The sequence below is a fragment of the Molossus molossus genome, unplaced genomic scaffold (assembly GCF_014108415.1).
Source record: "Molossus molossus isolate mMolMol1 unplaced genomic scaffold, mMolMol1.p scaffold_m16_p_10, whole genome shotgun sequence".
NCBI lineage: Eukaryota > Metazoa > Chordata > Mammalia > Chiroptera > Molossidae > Molossus > Molossus molossus.
Window position 1 is genome coordinate 39,238,692 of NW_023425345.1, and position 21,303 is coordinate 39,259,994.

Sequence of the window (21,303 nt, forward strand, 5' to 3'; positions counted from 1 at the left end):
TCACAGAATTAGAACAAGTACTTCAAAAGTTCATATGGAACCAAAAAAGACCTCGAATAGCCACAGCAATCTTGAAAAAGAAGAACAAAGTTGGAGGGATCCCATTACCAGATTTCAGGTTATACTACAAAGCCACTATAATCAAAACAGCCTGGTACTGGCACAAGATCAGGCACATAGACCAGTGGAACAGAACAGAGAACCCAGAAATAGACCCAAGGCAATATGCTCAATTAATATTTGACAAAGGTGGCAAGAGCATACAGTGGAGTAAGGACAGCCTCTTTAATAAATGGTGTTGGGAAAATTGGACAGCTACATGCAGAAAAATAAAACTAGACCATCAACTTATACCCTACACAAGAATAAACTCAAAATGGATAAAAGACTTAAATGTGACTCATGAATCCATAAAAGTCCTAGAAGAAAATGTGGGCAACAAAATTTCAGACATCATACGCAGAATTTTCACTGATACATCACCTAAGGCAATAGAAACAAAGGAGAAAATGAACACATGGGACTACATCAAACTCAAAAGCTTCTGCACAGCAAAAGATACAATCATCAAAACGGAAAGGCTACCCACTGTACAGGAGAGCATCATTGCCAATGATATATCAGATAAGGGGTTAATTTCCAATATATATAGAGTGCTCATACAACTCCACAAAAGGAAGACAAAGAACCCAATTAAAAAACGGGCAGAGGAACTAAATAGACACCTCTCCAAACAGGACATACAAATGGCTCAGAGACAGATGAAGAAATGCTCAACATCACTAATCATCAGAGAGATGCAAATTATAACAATGAGGTATCACCTCACACCTGTCAGAATGGCCGCCATCAACAAATCATCAAACAACAAGTGTTGGCGAGGGTGTGGAGAAAAGGGGACTCTGGTACACTGCTGGTGGGAATGCAGACTGGTGCAGCCACTATGGAAAACAATATGGTGTTACCTCAAAAAATTAAAAATTGAACTTCCATTTGGCCCAGTGATCCCACTTCTAGGAATATACCCTAAGAAGCCTGAAACACCAATCAGGAAAATATATGTACCCCCACGTTTGTAGCAGCACTATTTACAATAGCTAAGATCTGGAAACAGCCCAAGTGTCCATCAGTAGACGAATGGATAAAAAGTTGTGGTACATATACACAATGGAGCACTGTGCAGCTGTAAGAAAGATCTCTTATCCTTTGAGACTACATGGAGGGACCTGGAAAGTATCATCCTAAGTGAAACAAGCCAAACAGAGAAAGACAAGTATCATATGATCTCACTTATTTGTGGAATATAATGAACATAGCAGTCTGAGGAATGGGGTAGTCCCAGAGATGTGGAAGTGGGGTACAGACTGACAATCCTTATAAGTGGGGGTAGTGGGGGAGAGATAAACCACAGAACTTATATGCATGTATGCATGAACAATGGACATGGACAACAAAGCTGGGGACAGGGCAGGGAGGGAGGGGGAGGGGGGAATCAGTGGGGGGAAAAGGAGAAACATCTGTAACAAAAATTAATTAATAAAAAATATACATATATATTATTCACCATGACCAAATGGGATTCATCCCAGGGATGCAAGGCTAGTACAATATTCGCTAGTACAACAGTCAATAAATGTGATACACCACATAAACAAAATGAAAGATAAACAACATATGATCATATCAATAGATGTTGAAAAAGCATTTGGCAAAATCAAGTACCCACTTCTGATAAAAATGCTCAGCAACATGAGAATAGAGGAATCATATCTCAATATAATAAAGACCATATATGAAAAACCTACAGCCAACATCATACTCAATGGGCAAAAACTATAAGCATTTCTCTTAAGAACAGCAAAAAGACAGGAATGCCCACTTTCACCACTCTTATTTAACATGGTACTGGAAGTCTTAGCCACAGCAATCAGACAGGAAGAAAAAATAAAAGGGATCCAAATTGGAAAGGAGGAAATGAAACTGTCATTATTTGCAGATGACATGATATTATACATAGAAAACCTTATAGACTCCATCAAAAATCTACTAGACTTAAAAAACAAATTTGGCAAGATAACAGGATACAAAATTAACATGAAGAAATTGATGGCATTCTTATACACCAATAATAAACTCACAGAAAGAGAAACTAAAAAAAAAAAAAAAAAAAAAAAAAAAAAAAAAATCCCATTTACCATTGCAGCAAAAAATTAAGATACCTAGGAATAAACTTAACCAAAGAAGTAAAGGATCTATTTGCAGAAAACTACAGGACATTGAACAAAGAAATAGAGGAAAATATAAAAAGTGAAAGTGCACACCTTGTTCATGGATTAGAAAAATCAACATCATTAAAACCTGCATACTACCCAAAGCAATCTACAGATTCAATGCAATCCTTATTAAAGCACCAATGGCATATTTCAGATCCAGAACAAATATTCCAAAATTTTATATGGTACAATAAAAGACCCCCAAATAGCCATACCAAAAGAACAAAGTGGGAGGGATCACAATATCATATATCAAGTCATACTACAAAGCCATTATAATCAAAACAGCCTGCTACTGGCACAAGAAACAGGCATATAGATAGAGTCAATGGGACAGAACAGAGAACCCAGATATCGATCCAAGACAGTATGCACAATTAATATTCAACAAAGGAGGCGAGAGCATATAATGGAGAAAAGACAGTCTCTTCAATAAATGGTGTTGGAAAAATTGTACAGCTACATGTAAAAAAATGAAACTAGACCACCAACTTACACCATTCACAAAAATAAACTCAAAATGAATAAAAGACTTAAATGTAACCCATGAAACCATAAATATCCTAGAAGAAAATGTAGGCAGAAAAATCTCAGACATCATATGTAGCGGAATTTTCACTGATACATTACCTAGCACAAGAGAAACAAAGGAAAAAAAAATTAATAAATGGGACTACACCAAACTAAAAAGCTTCTGCACAGCAAAAGAAACAAGGATCAAAATGAAAATGGAATTCACTCTCTGGAAGAATATATTTGCCAATGATACATTGCATGAGGGGTTAATATCCAAAATATATGGAGTACTCATACAACTCAACAAAAGGAAGACAAACAATCCAATTAAAAGATGGGAAGAGAACCTGAATAGACACTTCTCCAAACAGGACATACAAATGGCCAGGAGACATGAAAAAATGCTCAACATCTCTAATCATCAGAGAGATGCAAATTAAAATGACTATGAGATATCACCTCACACCTGTCAGAATGACGGCCATTAACAAATCCTCAAACAACAAACGCTGATGAGGATGTGGAGAAAAGGGGACTCTAGCGCACTGCTGGTGGGCATGCAGACTGGTGCAGCCACTATGGAAAACAATATGGTGTTTCCTCAAAAAATTAAAAATGGAATTGCCATATGACCCAGTGATCCCACTTCTTGGAATATATCCTAAGAAGCCTGAAACACCAATCAGAAAGAATATATGCACCCCTATGTTCATCACAGTGCTATCTACAATAGCTAAGATCTTGAAACAGCCCAAGTGTCCATCAGTAAAGGAATGGATAAAAAAGCTGTGGTACATATACACAATGGAGTACTATGTAGCTGTAAGAAAAAGCACTCTTTTACCCTTTGAGATGACATGGAGGGACCTAGAAAGTATTATGCTAAGAGAATTACGTCAGTCAGAAAAAGACAAGTACCACATGATCTCACTTATTTGTGGAACATAATAAACAAGCTCTCAACCAAAAGAGATCCAGAGTCATGGAAGTAGGGAACAGACTAACAAACCTCAGAGGGATGGGGGTGGGAGAGGTGGAAAGAGATAAACCAAAGAACTTACATGCATATATGCACAACCAGTCAACACTGACATGAGAGGTTGGGGAAAGCAGGAGAGGGGTGGGAGTGGGAAGGAGGGGGTCAATGCAGAAAAAAGGGGGACATCTGTAATACTTTCAACAATAAAAAGTCAAATTGGTCAACAACAACAAAAAATGCAAGGTACAATTTCCAAATTGCATGGTGTTTTGTTTTTTGTTTTTGTTTTTTTGTCATTTAAATAGGACTTGCACCAGCAAGCAGAAATTATAGGCTATCTTTTGAAATTTCCATCCTAATATAAACAAATGTTACATTTAAAATTTACACTCTTGATTGACATCAAGTAAGAGGCTTTCTATATATTACCTGATCAATTCCCCTTCCTTTGCACTGAAGAATGATGACTTCAAGAAGTTTTGCTGCATGACATTCTGCATCTTCTCCTGCATCTCCACATAGTACCTGCCGTAATTACAATTAGCTCAGCTTCATCGAGTCCACATGAAGCAAATATCCCATAGAAATTCAGCCATGAAAATCTTAGCTTTGCTTGCTTTTTATGTTTACCTTGCCAACCCAAAGAGGAAAGGTCAAAATAAAATCCAACTATCGCCCTGGCCGGTTTGGCTCAGCGGTTAGAGCGTCGACCTGCGGTCCTGAGAGACCCGGGTTCGGTTCCCGCTAAGGGCGCGTACCTTGGTTGCAGTTTGTCCCCAACCCTGGTCAGTCGTGCGGTGGCAGCCACTCGATGTGTCCCTTTCACATCGATGTTTCTCTCTCTCTCTCTCTGTTCCTCTCTCTCCCTCCCACTCTACCTGAACAAAAAAATGAGAAAATGTCCTCGGGTGAGGATAAAAAAAAAAAAAAAAAAAAAAAATCCAACTATCTTCTTTATCTATGCTAATTCCTCATAAGGAGTAAAAATTCACTTAACTTTGGATTAATAAGGTAGGCTATATGAGTTAATTATCTGGATAAAGGAAGCCTCTCTTTGAAGGCACTAAAATAACAAAATAAATTTTTTTTAAAAACTTCCTTTTAAACAATAAAACAAATCCTGTATTTTTCCAATCTTTTTGAATTCTTGTGCATATGCACCCATTTTTCATAATAATCATAATTCATTATACATTTGTAAGGTTCCCAGAAGAGAGATCTGCAGAGACATGCTTATGATAGAAATTTAGATGGAAAAATTAATGAGTTCAAACACAAAACATAAAAAGAGCTTACCCCAAAGAATAAAGGTGAGACAGAAATTAAACATATAGACAAAGAGGCAACAGTGAGAAACCAAAAACATATTCATTGAAAAAAAGACTTAATTAAATAGACAACTTTTATAAAAAAATATTTTTAAAAAGCAAAGAAAAAATAAAATACTAGAAATGAAAGATATAAATACAAATAAAGCAGAGATTAAAAATAAAGGAATACTATGGGGAATTCTCCATTCCTTCTATATTTGTAAACTTAGATAAACTAGACAATTTCCTAGAGAAATACAATTTAAAAAAACCGATTTAAAAAAAATTACAGATGAAGATAACAGATTAAATATTCCCATTTAATTTTATCCTTCCCAAAAGTCCATTAAAATGAAAATAAAGAGATTTTAGAAGCATACATTCACAAAGATGGAGAAAAGAAAAAAAGAGACAGCTATAAATTTTTGGAAGCTAGAAAACAGAGAGAACAGTAAGTTGAATAGTAAGCAGGTAGCTGCCAAAGCCAAGAATCAATTTTAATTACATAAATTTAGAATTCTATCTCTAGGGCAGCAGTTCTCAACCTGTGGGTCGCAACCCCTTTGGAGGTTGAACGACCCTTTTTTTTTTTTTGAACGACCCTTTCACAGGGGTCACCTAAGACATAACAGTAGCAAAATTACAGTTATAAAGTAGCAACAAAAATAATGTTATGGTTGGGGGTCACCACAACATGAGGAACTGTATTAAAGGACTGCGGCATTGGGAAGGTTGAGAACCACTGCTCCTGGGCAATGTTTCTAGATCTAGATTCTAAATGTGAATGGGCTCTGAACCCAGAATGCCTTGGTTCAAATGCCAGCTCTACCACTTAGTAGCTGTGTTTTTAGGAAATACCTGGTATACAGTAAGAGCTCAATAAGTGTTATTATTAAAACCAAGAACGTGAAACACTTTCACTTAACCTCTGTCTTGCTGTTCCCAGCTGTAAAAGGAGGATGATAATATATCTACCTTGTGGGGTTGTATGATACAGAGAAAAAAATCACTCCCTTTTCCCAAAATTGCATTTTACTTGGGTTTTTTGTTTGTTGGTTTTGTTTTCCTGCGCCCACCCGCCTCAAAAGGAAAAGAAACAAACTATATTTCAGTAACTGAAAAATTAAGTCCAGCTCTGGAACCAGACTGCCTAGATTCAAATCTGGCTTCAACACATAGTGACTTAGGACAATTAAACTTCAGGCACAATGCAAGATTGTGGTTCACTCTCCTCTGACAAAAAAGTGATACCTTCCTCATAATGTTGTAAACATTAAATAAGTTAATATGTATAAAGTGCTTAGGAAATACCTGGTATACAGTAAGAGCTCAATAAGTGTTATTATTAAAACCAAGAATGTGAAACACTTTCACTACTTGACAAGTGTAAGAACATCATTGTGAATGTCACTTTTATTCTATCTGCTATAATACAAAGCAGCTTTGCGTTACTAACGGAACATGTAGGACTGTTATGTTTCTACTTGTTGCTTTCTCTCCCTCCTCTTCTCATTAATGATTTCAAGACATAATTAATAGAAGGCTAAATCTAACCTGTGTCAAAGATAACACAGTAGACAATCATATTTGTGTAGTTACCACTACGTAGCTTACAAATCATCCTGGACTGAGCTGTTTTTCCAACAATTTCTATCTTTTCTCTTACATTATTTATGGTCAAATTACCTGTATCTAGTGACTTCCGATTTTTTACATTCAATTAAAAGAAAACTCAATGACTGGCAAACTGTGTGGTTATTTTTCCTAGCACTTTTCTCTAATCAAGCAGCAAGTTTGCATTTTTGAAAAAAAAGAGAAAGAAAATCATTTACCTCTCTCAACATTATAAAGTACACAGCTAGAAAAGTGGCAAACATTCTCAAGCACAATATACAACATGAAATCTTCACATTGCAATTCCAAACTCCATTAATAAAAACAAAACGACAAAAACATGTTGATCAAGGCAATACATAAGAACTAAATGTATAAGAAACAAATTGAAAAAGTCAAACACTCAACATTACAACCACTGACTAGGACACACTTACCTTTCTACACATTGTGAAAAGTATTTCTAAATGCTTTGGATTTGATAGTAAAGTATCTGTATCTATTGTCACATAATTATGCAGGAGAGGCATCATGTCTGAAAAAAAAATTCAAAATCCCAATGAAACTTGAGTAACAGGAGTAGAAATACTGTTCCCACTAAAATGACATCTCTGTTGCACCCAGACATTACTATCTTCCCCTGCAACTACAAAATACTAGAAACAAAAGTGATAAATCTGCCCTATTTACAGATGAGGAAAATGTGGATCAGAAAGGTTCTCATTTGATGTATTGATTGCTCTGAAAATTCTTCTTTTCCTCCATAGTCCTCGTTACCATCTGACATACTACATATTTTCTCACTTGTCTGTGCATTTCCATACCTTCCCTTCTCCCCCTACTAGAATGAAATGTCAAAAAAGCAAGGGCTGTTTCGTTCACTGCTGTATTGCTGAGCTTAGAACAGTGCATGGGATGTAATCAGTATTTAGAAAATACTAATTAAACTAATGTGTGGAAAGTATGCTCTGATCGCAAACTAATGTAAGACACAATAGGAAACACAGGCTCCCTCCAACTACCTCTATTCCTGAGGCGGAAAATCACTGCTACACCAGCCCCACCCCTTACTCGAGGAAAATAAAAACAATTATTTTCTGATTGGTACTGAAATTATCTGTATCTTTATTTTAAGTGTCAAAGGAAATAATATCTAGACATAGAAATGCAAAAACGTTACATGATTAAAACCTTACCTGTGAAGTATTCAAAACAATCCTGCTGGAAAACCTCATATAATATACCTAGAAGCTGCCACATTTGAGAGGAAATACCGTGGCAGGTTAAACTATATGCCAGGGAAAGAATTTCTTCATAGAATTCTAGAAAGAAGAAAATGTCCAGTTAGAATGCTAGGAAGTAGCAAAAATGAAGCACAAAGACCACACAGGAGGATTTAGGCTGTACACTCACACACTCCTCTTACAGGTAATGTGCCCCTTTCTCGGCATTCACATCTCCACCTACACTGACGGCCACCTTCCACTCCTTACCAAGATCTGCCCCTCCTCAACAAGGCAAGGCAAAGATTCATTTTTTTACTAAACTTACTTATAATACTAAATATTTTCTAATTATATATATTCTTATAAAACTATAATAGAAATGGCTACAAGAAGGAGCAGAGTATTATATATCTATGCACATGAGTTTAAATTTACAAATAATTGATACTCTTTGGAGAGTTTAATAAGCTCGGATAAAATATCTGCCTATCTCACATATTTTTACAAACTACTTACTGAACAGTCTTTTGTCAATTTATGTAACTTGTAAAATGTATATAGTATTTTTCAATCTATCTCAAGACATTCATACCCACTATTCAGTAGAAAAATCCAGAGGGAATATTCTTATACTTGCACATATACTTATTGTAACTGTAAGTCAAAAGGGAATTATGTCTAAGCACACAATCAGAAAACACACATTTCAATGTAAAAATGTCAAGTATTTCCTATGTCACTGAGTGAAAAAGTCTAACTTGAAAAGTTTTTCTTTTCCTCTTGTTAAAAGGGTATTCAGCTCTGGCTGGTGTGGCTCAACAGTTAGAGCGTCAGCCCACGGACCAGAAAGGCCTGGGTTTGGTTCCCACTAAGGGCACGTACCTCGGCTGCAGTTTGTCCCCAGCCCTGGTTGGGGTTGTGGGTGGCAGCCAGTTGATGTATCTCTCTCACATCAATGTTTCTCTCTCTCTCTTCCTCTCTTTCTCCCTCCTGCTCTATTTGAAGATAAATACAAAAATGTCCTCAGGTGAGGATAAAAAAAAAAGGGGGGTATTCACCCTGAAAGCTTGAATAAAGTTATTTTTCTGTAACATTATTTAAACAACATATTCAAAAACTAGTGATGCAGATATTTGCCTTACTGAAAGCAAAATAACAGGGAAATCACAGATACTGGAAAATAATTTATGTAAGGCAATCACTTGAAAAACAACAAACTGTCCGAATATGAAATTTCTGATAGTTCTGTTCATCATTACCCCACCTTGGAAGATGAAGAGAGCAAACGCCTCTTCCTAACATGAAGTCCAAAGGTAGAAAAGGGGCCCAATATTTCCTTTCACACTCTTGAAACTACAGCATGTGTGCATGACCTGGCTACTCAGATGCTCAAGACCAGGACACTGAAACTTGAGGAAGAAACGAAAAGGCACAAAGCTGTTACAGATGATTTTGTGTGGCTGTGTTGGAGTCCAGACTGCGATGGGCAGCAGTCTAGGACCAGTGTTGACAAGGCCCACACTGGCCCTGTGAGTAGACAACTTCTACGGCAGAATCCTGGCTGGCTCCACCCAACTCCAGCCTTCTGATTCAGTAAGCAACCAAATATCCTTCCACTATATTCCATGTGTGCTTAAATTGTCCAGAAGTTATTTCAATCATTCTCAGTCAAGAAGACTGTTAGGGTAGGACGGTTTTAATAAATTGGACTTCCTGCATATAAGCAGTAATGGCTAAATGGAGTCTAATAAATAAAACTTTATGTGTAAGTTAGCAACAAAACAGGCAGAGGAGGAAGAGAAAGAGTATTAATGGAGCTGGACATAAACATGGTCAGACTGCTATGGTTGGGGTACTGGAATAACAGATTCAACCCATGACAACTTCCAGAAGAGTATTTTTTTATCTGAGATCCTGTACGACCAAATATTGGTTCAAAAAGGGCCATTAACATTAAATGCATCACAGCTGAAAACATAAGAGAGATCATCTATCACCTTGGGACTCAGGAAGGGAAAGGCAATTTGAACCATGGTTTTCTCCTCTGCCCACTGCACCCAAGAAAAATGCCCTTTTCATTTTCTTAACATCCTCATGTTGTAATTGCTCAAATCAAATAGCTGATATAGATTACAGAAGGTTGGGATAAACTAAGTCCCTTTGTCTTACTTCACAGTTTTCTTCCTCAAGATTAAATTTAAATGGAGAATTTTTTGTTACAATCTCTTCCATAAATATGACTTAGGTGAATACATTCTTTTTAAGCTTATCACCTTCACAATTTTAACAACTTCTCCAATGACAGTAATATTTCAAGATCCTGAAAAGTATAGGTGAGTAATCATAAAATAATTCTTGCTGCTACCTAGAAAAAATGCAAATATTTGCATTCTAGATGTAAGCAAGTCAAAGATAATAAAACTTCTCTGCCTTCCTTTGTAAATATATTTTAAGTATATTATTTTTTCTTTCATAATTGAGATTATATTGGTTGTTTTGTGGCTAAATATACTAACATTTCAATTTTCACACAATTTCTAATGTACATAACCAAAAACCTAAAATGTCACGTAGCTGTGATTCTTTTCTAGTTATTCCAGTGACTTCCCAGCTTAAAATTTGGAGGCTAATTTTCCTTAATAGAGTTTCAAGTACCAATAGCTTCAAATGTTGATATGCTGTTACATCAAAGTCCCACTAATTTACAATTTAATATATAAGCACTACATAATCAAATGTTGAATCTTTCATAGCCCATTAATAAAGTTACTAGGAAAACTGGACTAACACACCAAAGGTGTTACAGCGTGTACAACATTCTGACAGGGAGAAAATCAAGGAGTGATTTTCTTTAGAAAACAATTCTACCAAAAACATGGGACTAGAAGTAATTCAAAATGTTTGAGACATATTAAATGCATCACTAACTCCAAATTGCCACTTAATAAGCTTTGTATTATAGGATATAAAACTGTCCCATTGATAGAATGTTAGGTGATACCGAAGACAAGCAAAGCCTGGTACACTTCTTATAAGACATGCCCATCACTTCACATTTTTCAATCCCAGATTAAAGTAACCTCACCTGAACCTCTTCCCAGTTCTTGGTTTCTAAAAACGAAAACTTAAAATTCTCTGCTTTAAAAATTCTAAGACCAAAAGTTCTTCATTGGATGTATTAAAATTTCTCTCTAAATGAAAATACAGATATTACAAAGTATATCCAAAAACTGAAGAGAATGCCATCTTCTCTTTCTCAAAATTACCCATCATCTTGAATTTAAAGGGCTAACAACTCACTGAAAGTTCATCAAATTTTTCTAATTCTCAATTTACATTTTTATTCAACCTTTAAACTTACCAATGACATGTTTCTGTAAAACGAGATCAATGATCCGTAGACAGATATTCTCTAACTGCTGAGTAACCTAAAGACAAGTTTTAAACAGTTTAAAATTCATCATAACCCTTAAGCTAATCTTTAAATTTCATATTATCTTAATAAAAACACCAATAGGACTTTTTTGAGAGAAGCTGACAAATTAATTCTCTAACTTCATTTTCATTAAAGAAAAATACACATACTCACTCTTTGCCTGAATATTATAATAGATAAATCACTGGAAGGATACAAAAAATGTGGCAAAGGAACTAGCTACCTCCTTGACAGGAGAATCAGATGTCAAGGGAGCTGAATGAAAAGGTGAAATTTCACTGAATACCTTTTCACACCTTTTGAATTTTCAACATATGTTTATACTAAATACTTTTTAAATAAGAAAAAATTAGTCCGGCCGGTGTGGCTCAGTGGTTGAGCGTCGACCTATGCACCAAGAGGTCACCAGTTCGATTCCCAGTCAGGACACATGCCCAGATTGTGGGCCTGATCCCCAGTGGGGGGCATGCAGGGGGCAGCCAATCAATATTCTCACTCATCCATGTTTCTATCTCTCTCTCCCTCTCCCGTCCTCTCTCTCTAAAATCAATAAAGACAAAAAAATTTTTTAATAATAATAAAGAAAAAGCCCTGGCCGGTTTGGCTCAGCGGTTAGAGCGTCCGCCTGCGGTCCGGAGAGACCCGGGTTCAGTTCCCGCTAAGGGCATGTACCTCGGTTGCAGTTTGTCCCCAGCCCTGGTTGGTCGTGCGGGTGGCAGCCACTTGATGTGTCCCTTTCACATCGATGTTTCCCTCTCTCTCTCTTCCTCTCTCTCCCTCCTACTCTGTCTGTACAAAAAATGGAAAAATGTCCTCGGATGAGGATTAAAAAAAAATAATAATAATAATAATAATAAAGAAAAAAATTAAAATCCATTATAGGGCCCTGGCCAGTTTGGCTCAGCGGTTAGAGCGTTGGCCTGCAGTCTGGAGAGACCTGGGTTCGGTTCCCACTAAGGGTGCATACCTTGGTTGCAGTTTGTCCCCAGCCCTAATTGGGTCGTGTGGGTAACAACTACTTGATGTGTCCCTTTCATGTTGATGTTTCTCTCTCTCTCCCTTCCACTCTATCTGAACAAAATATCAAAAAGAGATGTCCTGGGGTGAGAATAAAAAAAAAATTAAAAATAAAAAATAAAATCCATTATAGGTTATATTTTTCATCTAAGTATCCTATTTCAACTTTTGCAAGTATTCTTTAATATTCAGCTTAAACTACTGTCTTAAAGTTCAAATAATCCAAAATTTCCCAGTTTAAAAATTTGTCAATATATTTAAAACCATTAAGCAAAACTATATATGCTTAAGATGTTTTAGACTTTCAGTTGTGCTCTTCACACATGAAGTATTTGTACGTGTATTCATACACAAGTGATTTTCCCTTTTGAGAAAATTATTTTTTTCTAAGTTTGTTTTTCTAAAATTTAAAATCATAGGGCAGGCAATCAGGAGGCAAGATTCTGGTTCTTGCTTTGCCCTTAATTATCTTGGACAGGGATTTTCAACCAGTGTGCTGCAAAAATTTTTAAAACATGCAATACCTGACTATGTAGTCAGGGGCACTGACTTCTTTTCCCTTAGATTGTCAAATAAAAACATGACAACAGCCACCACGACAGCAGCCTTCCAGTGTGAATGAATCAAAGTTATACCTATTTATTTGTCAGATCAACAAAAAATATATTTTTTGGTGTGCCACCAAATTTGAGTGATTAGTTTATGGAAGGCAAGAGATAAAACGGGTTGAAAATCGCTGATCTATGACCTTGGTAGAGCCACCTAGCTGAAGGGTCTAAGGTTCTTCACCTGTAAGAAGCTGGATACGCTTTAGTGCTCTGTTTTAACCCTTGCCTCCCTTGATAATCACAGTAAGTTCATATGCTCCTTTACCTTTATTTCAAATTCAAAGTAAATTTAATATCAAGAGTAAAAAATTAAAACAAAACTATAAAATGCTGTTTTGTTTTCAAAGTAATCCTGCTGCTCATTCTATTACTGCCCCTGCTCCGCACACACACTTGGGAAAGCTAGATGAGAGATTCCTCAGGCCTCTTCACATTTAAAATGCAAGTTCTACATATAAGGTGTTCTGGAACTGTTTAGGAAAAAAGATGTTTTAAGCTATTATTCCCTTCCATCCTCACAATACCTGTTACTCAGAATTCTGTCCCATTACTTAATATTTGCCACTGTGAATGGCTATCACTTTCTACCAAGAAGACTAGACTAGGAGTTCTGGAAGACAGAGCTCATGTCTTATTCGATTTGGTATTCCCTAAAAACCTAGCCTGTCACATAGCAGATGTGATGTACTGAACTTAGTTCAGTTCAGAACAAAGGGATATAGTATACACTTTATAACCACATATAATATTTCCCCTCAATAATTTTAATGTGTCTTTAAAATTTGAGGATTTTTAAAATCTAGCAACATAACTAAATAGCAATTTAAATTAAAGTCAAGACTTTAAAATCTGTGCCCAATGATCACATAAATTTCAGTTAATTTTACTATAATGACAAAATACAACACAAAGAAATTCCACCTCTTTATGATCTTCAACAACTGTCAAGATAGTATCAATGGTATGTAAAATTCCCATAGCCATTACTGTTTTGTCTTCAACTTCCTCATACTCATCACTCTGCAGAACTTTGCCAAATATCTCGGCCTATGAAAATAACAAATAAATTCAACAATTAGTAGTGATACCCACCCCTCACTATTGTAAGTTAGCAAAAGAACAGTGCCACACACGGCATTGTCAGCAACGCTATGCATTTTGCTGAGTGAATCAATGATAGAAAAGTTATGTTTTAAATATAGGCATTTTTTTTCCTTACCTAGTCACTACAGTGGAATATACATTAACTATTACAATCAGATAGCTACTATTTAACTTCTGGTTCTCATTAAACAAATAAATCCAGCACTGGACAGTTTGGCACAGCGGTTAGAGCGTCAGCCTGCAGATCGTAGAGTCCCGGGTTCGGTTCCTGCTAAGGTTCCCGGCCCAGTTGGGGTTGTGTGGGTGGCAACCACTTGATGTGTCTCTCTCACATCGATATTTCTCTCTCTCTCTCTTCCCCCTCTCCCTCCCTCCTGCTCTATCTGAAGATAAATGCAAAAATGTCCTCAGGTGAGGATAAAAAAAAGAAATCCAAAATCTAAGAAAACTGAAATCTAATAATACTCAAATGAAAAATGTGATAGAAGGTTTAGAAGACAAAGTCAAGGAATCAACTAGAAAATGAAACAAAAAGAACAAACATGGAAGATAGGAGAGAAAGGTAAGAAAATAAAAAACTGAGTCCTGGCCCAATATTCTACATCAGAACGATAGAACAGAAAAAAATAGCAGGGAAAATTTCATCAAAGTAGTAACACAAGAAATTGCCTAAAACTGAAGAAAATGAGTTTCAAGATTCAAAGTCCAAAAAGTGAACATTTAGAAGACTCACATTTAGGCAAATAAGTAGAAAATCTCAGAATATTCTAGATGAAAACAGAGTATTTTAAATGCTATTATATTTAAATCTAATTAACTATAGAAATTAATTGTCAAAATTAGAAGAGCAAACATTTTTATATTAACATTAGAACTACACATAAAACTGAACTCCAAATTTTGGAGTTTAATTTATTTACATTATTCAAAGCTTTATACCAAACAAACATAAAACTCTGCCCAATCTTACCAAGTGTTGCGTCATGTCAACAGCAATGGAGGCCACTTCTTGACTGTACTCACATATCATCTTCTGGATGACATTAGTTACATCATCATTTTCTGTCTCTCTAACAATGTGCAGCAGCTCCTGCATAATAGGCCTCACATGTGGTTTCATATATTCCTTAGCTAATGCAATAAAACAAACAAAATCACTAAAAAATTTGCCACTTGCAGGTGATAAAAAAAATTAACTTGCTCATGAGGTAAAATGACACAGGGTAAGAGGTTCTAGACAGGCACTTGTTCTGTTGTGAATAAGTTACAAAGCTGTACCAAAATAATCTTCATCGATATATCAATATTCCCATGAGTGATATAGAGAGTAATCAGTCCTGCACAGAAAGGAAACGTCCTGCCCAAAATGCCAACAGCTCTCACTGAGAAATTTTAATTACACATATGCTCTGTCATCAGCATGATTTCTACAGCGTGGATATACCAGGATACAAGTATAAAAATCCATGTACAAGAAAGTAGGCCCAATACTGATGATGTCCATTCCCTGCTCCACCTCATCTCTATTCACCCTCCTCCCCACATATCCTTATACAATATTCCGACCACCATTTAAAATATTGTTGAGCCCTGGCCGGTTTGGCTCAGCGGTTGGAGCGTCGGCCTGCGGTCTGGAGAGACCCGGGTTCGGTTCCCGCTAAGGGCACGTACCTCGGTTGCAGTTTGTCCCCGGCCCTGGTTGGTCGTGCGGGTGGCAGCCACTCGATGTGTCCCTTTCACATCGATGTTTCTCTCTCTCTCTCCCTTCCTCTCTCTCCCTCCCACTCTATCTGTGCAAAAAATGGAAAAATATCTTCGGGTGAGGATAAAAAAATAAAAATAAATAAAATATTGTTGAATAAGGTAAACTACGTTAATGTTTACTTTGAAAGATTTATTTGAACTTTGGACAAAATATTCTTCTAAACAAACAAATGAGATATTTGTGTTATCACTCACTAGAAATACTACTTGCTACTTTCAGTAGTAGTAGAACCACAGAATCCTAGAGTTGAAAGGAATCTTGAAGACATCTAATCCAATCCCCTACACTTAAATGTATGGATATCTAAGACTTAACAAACCATGTGCACTGCCCAGGTTTACATGGCAAATTAGTAGCATAATCGAAACTAGACACTAGGTCTCTTCATTCTCAGTCTACCATATGCCCAGTAATTATCAATTTATTCCCTAATCTAAAATTTTTCTGGAAACCAGTCAAAAGGAACACCTAAAAAGGGTAAAAAAAAGTTACAGGCAGTGGTGGGGGGGGGCAGCAGAAGGAGGGGAAGAGGGAGCCTCCGCCTCGGGTGGGGAAGGGGAGGTAAAAAACAAAATTCAGGGTGAGGGGGGTGGGGCTCTGAAATCCAAACTCAAAATCTTAAGACTTACACAATCAACCTTATTAGGGAAGGAAATGAAGAAAACTATTTGAGAAGACCATATCCAAAAATAAATAAACAAACAAACTTTCTAAGAGGTATTGCTGACTTTACCTTGTGTCTGGTTAGAAATTAATGACTGAAGAGCAAGTGCAGCTTCAACTTTCACGGGCATCTCCTTATCTTCAATCAAGCTCTTCTTCGCTAGTTCAACTGCATTTCTTAGATTGAGCTCATTATGAAACTTCAAAGAACTAAATGCATGAAGTACCCAACAGGACTAAGGTATATGAAGAAAGTAAATAGAGAACTATTAGGATTATGGCATTCTGTAATAATGTCACCCATAATTTCTCACCAAGAAAAATATCATTAATTCTACCAAGTAATATTTGCTTTTTGAAGGGTGGCATATAAGCCTTAGTTAACTTCTGGATTTCCCACTTGTTTTATTTTATTTTTTTTAAAAAGGCAGTTTACTTCTAAATCACCTATATGCAATAGAATTTTCATAGGAAAAAGAAAACAACCAAATTTAAGTGTCTCTGAGGAAAAAAGTCCGCCCTATTTCAAATATAGATTTTAGCCCCTGTGCTTGAATTGGCTTCAAGTTTGTCAGCCATGTATTGAAAAACTGAATAAATTCAGAGAACATGCCTAATAAAAAAAAAGTTCTGTTTATGCTTGTAATAAATATTATGATTCATAACTAATTTATTATTTATACATAAAAGCTACTACAAACCAATGTTTAACATTAATTTTCTGGCTTTTACAGCAAACAAATGAAACATTTTCCCTTATACTATAGCAAACTTTTTCTCATTCATAAAAGGTACAAAGTATTTGCCCTGGCCAGTTTGGTTCAGCGGTTAGAGCGTCGGCCTGTGGTCCTGAGAGACCCGGGTTCGGTTCCCGCTAAGGGCACGTACCTCGGTTGCAGTTTGTCCCCGGCCCTGGTTGGTCATGCGGGTGGCAGCCACTCGATGTGTCCCTTCACGTCGATGTTTCTCTCTCTCTCTCCCTTCCTCTCTCTCCCTCCCACTCTAGCTGTACCAAAAAAAAATGGAAAAATGTCCTCGGGTGAGGATAAAAGAAAAAAAAAAAAAAAAAGGTACAAAGTATTTAAACCTTGCATAGATTACCAAATTTTAAACTATTAGACCACAGAATCATTTTATTGCTTTTTTCAATTCTCTATGTGCATAAAACACAATCAACAGTACTTAATTTTAACTACTAAAAACTTCCATCAATAAAATTATAATTTATACATCTCTCAAAGACAGCAGCCTACCTATAAAAATACTTGTGCGCCCCTGACATCTCTAATCCACATTTGCCCAAATATTCCTCCAGGGATGATTAGCTTCTGTTTATAAAATATTTTAGAATGTACATATAAGGCATTTATTAACATATGTTGTGTTTAGCAAGAAATTTTTTTTGTGTTGAAATGATTATAAATACTAGGCTCTTGAATTAAAGTTCTATTTTTATTTCTCCATAAAATATATTGATTCCAGAAGTGATACACACTTAGAACACAAATTTATACAGATTATTATCTTCTCCACTTTACTAAGGCATATCCACCTAATACACTGGAAATCATAATCAAGTTTTCAGCCAAACTAGAATTTCATGCTGTTTTTGGACACTGAAGATCAACCAGTGTATGAATTTACATTGTACCATTGCTGCAACATTATCCCTCTCACTGTATGTTTTGCATATGCAGGAAGAAGACTGGGGTAAAAAATGAAAACAGCTGGAATTAAAATCCACAAATCCCTTTATTTTGGATTTTAAAAAACTAATTTGTTCTTTATTCATTTTGGCTCAATATGTGTCAATTTATCCAAAATATTTAGTTCAATAATTATCTTACAAATGAAGATTTTAAGATACATAATGGAAATATGGAAAACTTACTCTAGCTCGAAGATATCCCAGATTAGACAATAATAGTGGAAATACATGATTCTGCAGCAACAACTCCATTTGGTCCTTGAATAAACTCTTCTGTTAGGAAATAAAAATTAACTTTCAACTTATCAATGTCTTTTTCATATGTAAAAATCACATCATGACTTACACTTAATATACTTCTATTTACAATTTTGTAAAACTACTTGATTTACACATTGCATGTTTTAAAACAAGACAAAAATAGTACCTTAAATATAATTTGATATTGAATGATTTTTGTAGAAACGAAGTCATTTCATATTCTTTTTTTATACAGTTTCATACTGAAAGACTGACAAACAAAAAAGTCAAATGTTCTTTTTAACTAAAGCAACAGGTGACAGAAATATTTACAGTCAACTCAATTATGCAGAAGCAGTCACCACTTTTAAATTATCCATAACTTTCATTTTCTCTCATTTGCCTGTGCTTCATTCTAAGTAAATTAAATTTCTTTTATTTTTTAAGTAACTTAACCTTCAATAAAATATCAGCTAGGGAACCAATGACATGTAGGGCTCCATCTTTCTTTCTAGGGTCAAAGTTCGGGTCTGTGAGGATTTGATAACAGAATGCCATCATTTTGGGCAGCACCTAAAGAAATAGAAAACCCATTTTAGTCTACATTAGCTTTCCTTGCACAACTATTGTTCTATTTATATAAGATGCAAAATTTTAAAAATTAAAGCCATTTTATTCTGTTTTATCAAGCAGTTATGATTCAGAAAACAAAATAACCCTTTACCCTTACTAGGACAGGAAAGTATTCTTAAAGTGACTAATAATACAATTTTTCAAATACTAGGGTTATATTAGAGTATCAAATCAACACAATTAAAAAGAACAACTATGGCACTAGCTAGTGTGGCTTAGCTGAGAGTCAACCCATGCACTGAGTGGTTGCCGGTTCGATCCCTGGTCTGGGCACATGGCCAGGTTGTAGGCTCAATCCCCAGTGAGGGGTGTGCAGGAGAATGCCAATCAACGTTTCTCTCTCTCCAAAATCAATAAAAAACATATTTAAGGGGAAAAAATAACTATGTACCTCTTTTCTTTTCTTTGCAGCAGTATATAAGAGAGTCTGGGCTGCTGTGGTAGGAGAAGCATAATCTTCAAAAATATCTAAGATATTAAAAGGTTAAACCACGTTAGTAAAAATACAATTACTTACTATAGATTTTAAACCTGATTAATCCCTATTCCAAAATCAAGAATAAAACAGTCTACATATGACACTGGTTTGCAGAATTAAAAAAGCTAAGGATAAGGATATAGCATCAATATTTTCATGCACAAAAAGTATATACCAAATTCTACAGGTTGTCTTTTTAAACAATCATATAAAAGAAAGCAATACATTTTAGGCATATCTGTTTCACAGAGGACAGGAAAAGCACTGTATCTCTATCAAAAAACAGTAAAAATTTATTTAGTGCTTACTATGTGCCAGGTACTATTGTGGGCTCTGGGGACACAAAGATCAAACAAAAATGGTTCATGGAGTTTTACAAGGTGATAGTAAGAAACATACACATACACACACATACATGTAATAGGTCATGCTGAGACAAGCGTACAACAGGGTAAAGAGAAACAGAGAGAGAGCGCATGAAGTGCTGGTTTAAATAGGGTGTCGGTGAGCCTGTGTAATTCTCCATTAAGGTAACAAGCAGACACTGAACGAATGAGGGAGATGCTACATGAAAATCTAAAGATAGAGCTCCCCAAGCAGAGGAAATAGCAAGTGTAAAAGTCTTGAGGACTGCTGGATGGTGCTTGGCTCTGTCAACAGGAAGGTCAGCAGGTATTCATGGGATATACATACACATATGTAAAACACATCACATAACTACATGAAAATTTCAGAATAGGCAATTTTATATAAGAATATGAAAATTTGAGAAGTATCTGATATATGCATATTTAATATAAAAATAAAACCAAATCTAAGTCTTTGCCTCAAAATATTAACACAACATAATAATAGGAACTAACATTTGTGTGCCAGGCACTATCTAAGATTTTGACAGTATGTAGTATGCCATACTAAGCTGTTAAATAATTAGTTATGTGTATTATCCCCCTTAATCTAGCCAGCACGATTGTCATTGCCCACTCTACAGCTGAAAACATCTCATCTCAGAGACACTGAGTGATTTGCCCACAGTCACACAAGTGACCCGGCCAGCATTCACATCCAAGCTGCCTTCACATCAAAGCCTGAGCTCTTGTATTCTATACCAAATCTAACAAATTTACTAATGATATCAGTCAATACCTTTAAATAGGAATGTTTTGTTCATATAAACAATTGCAAGTGACAAAAATATAAAAAGAAAACCAATTCCATAATTATTCTTCCTTGCAGTCATTCCCAAGTAAAATATTCGTATCAAATGACAGCCATTGCATTTTGGTTCACAGAAGGAAATGGTTAAGGAAAAAGCACTTCAGCTAGTCTTGAATTATCCATATTCTCTTTTAATCAATAAAATGTAAATTCTGTCAACACTTACAGCTCTTAATTATTTTATTTCTAAAAACTGAGATACTATTGCCCTGGCCGGTTTGGCTCAGCGCTTGGAGCATCAGCCTGCGGTCCAGAGAGACCTGGGTTCAGTTCCCGCTAAGGGCGTGTACCTCGATTGCAGTTTGTCCCCGGCCCTGGTTGGGTTGTGCGGGTGGCAGCCACTCGATGTGTACCTTTCATGTCGATGTTTCTCTCTCTTTCTCTTCCTCTCCCTCCTATTCTATCTGAACAAAAGAATGGAAAAATGTCCTTGGGTGAGAATTTTTAAATAAATAAATAAATAATAAAAACTGCTCTGTATTTGCATTTACTTTAAAAAGAAAAACTGAGATACT

The 21,303-nt window shown here is 35.9% G+C and overlaps 1 protein-coding gene across 2 annotated transcripts in view; it reads right to left on the reverse strand.

Annotated features, from left to right (window-relative positions):
* Window positions 1-21,303, reverse strand: part of IPO8 (importin 8) — a 63,065-nt gene that overhangs the window by 14,708 nt on the left and 27,054 nt on the right. For both annotated transcript variants that reach the window (XM_036251803.1, XM_036251804.1), the window contains exons 11-20: window positions 19,484-19,560; window positions 18,916-19,032; window positions 18,403-18,492; window positions 16,582-16,747; window positions 15,054-15,214; window positions 13,901-14,026; window positions 11,280-11,346; window positions 7,889-8,014; window positions 7,130-7,227; window positions 4,198-4,293 (exon numbers count right to left, since the gene is read on the reverse strand). In XM_036251803.1, coding sequence (XP_036107696.1) covers window positions 4,198-4,293; window positions 7,130-7,227; window positions 7,889-8,014; window positions 11,280-11,346; window positions 13,901-14,026; window positions 15,054-15,214; window positions 16,582-16,747; window positions 18,403-18,492; window positions 18,916-19,032; window positions 19,484-19,560 — 1,124 coding nt within the window. The remainder of the gene's footprint in view (window positions 1-4,197; window positions 4,294-7,129; window positions 7,228-7,888; window positions 8,015-11,279; window positions 11,347-13,900; window positions 14,027-15,053; window positions 15,215-16,581; window positions 16,748-18,402; window positions 18,493-18,915; window positions 19,033-19,483; window positions 19,561-21,303) is intronic.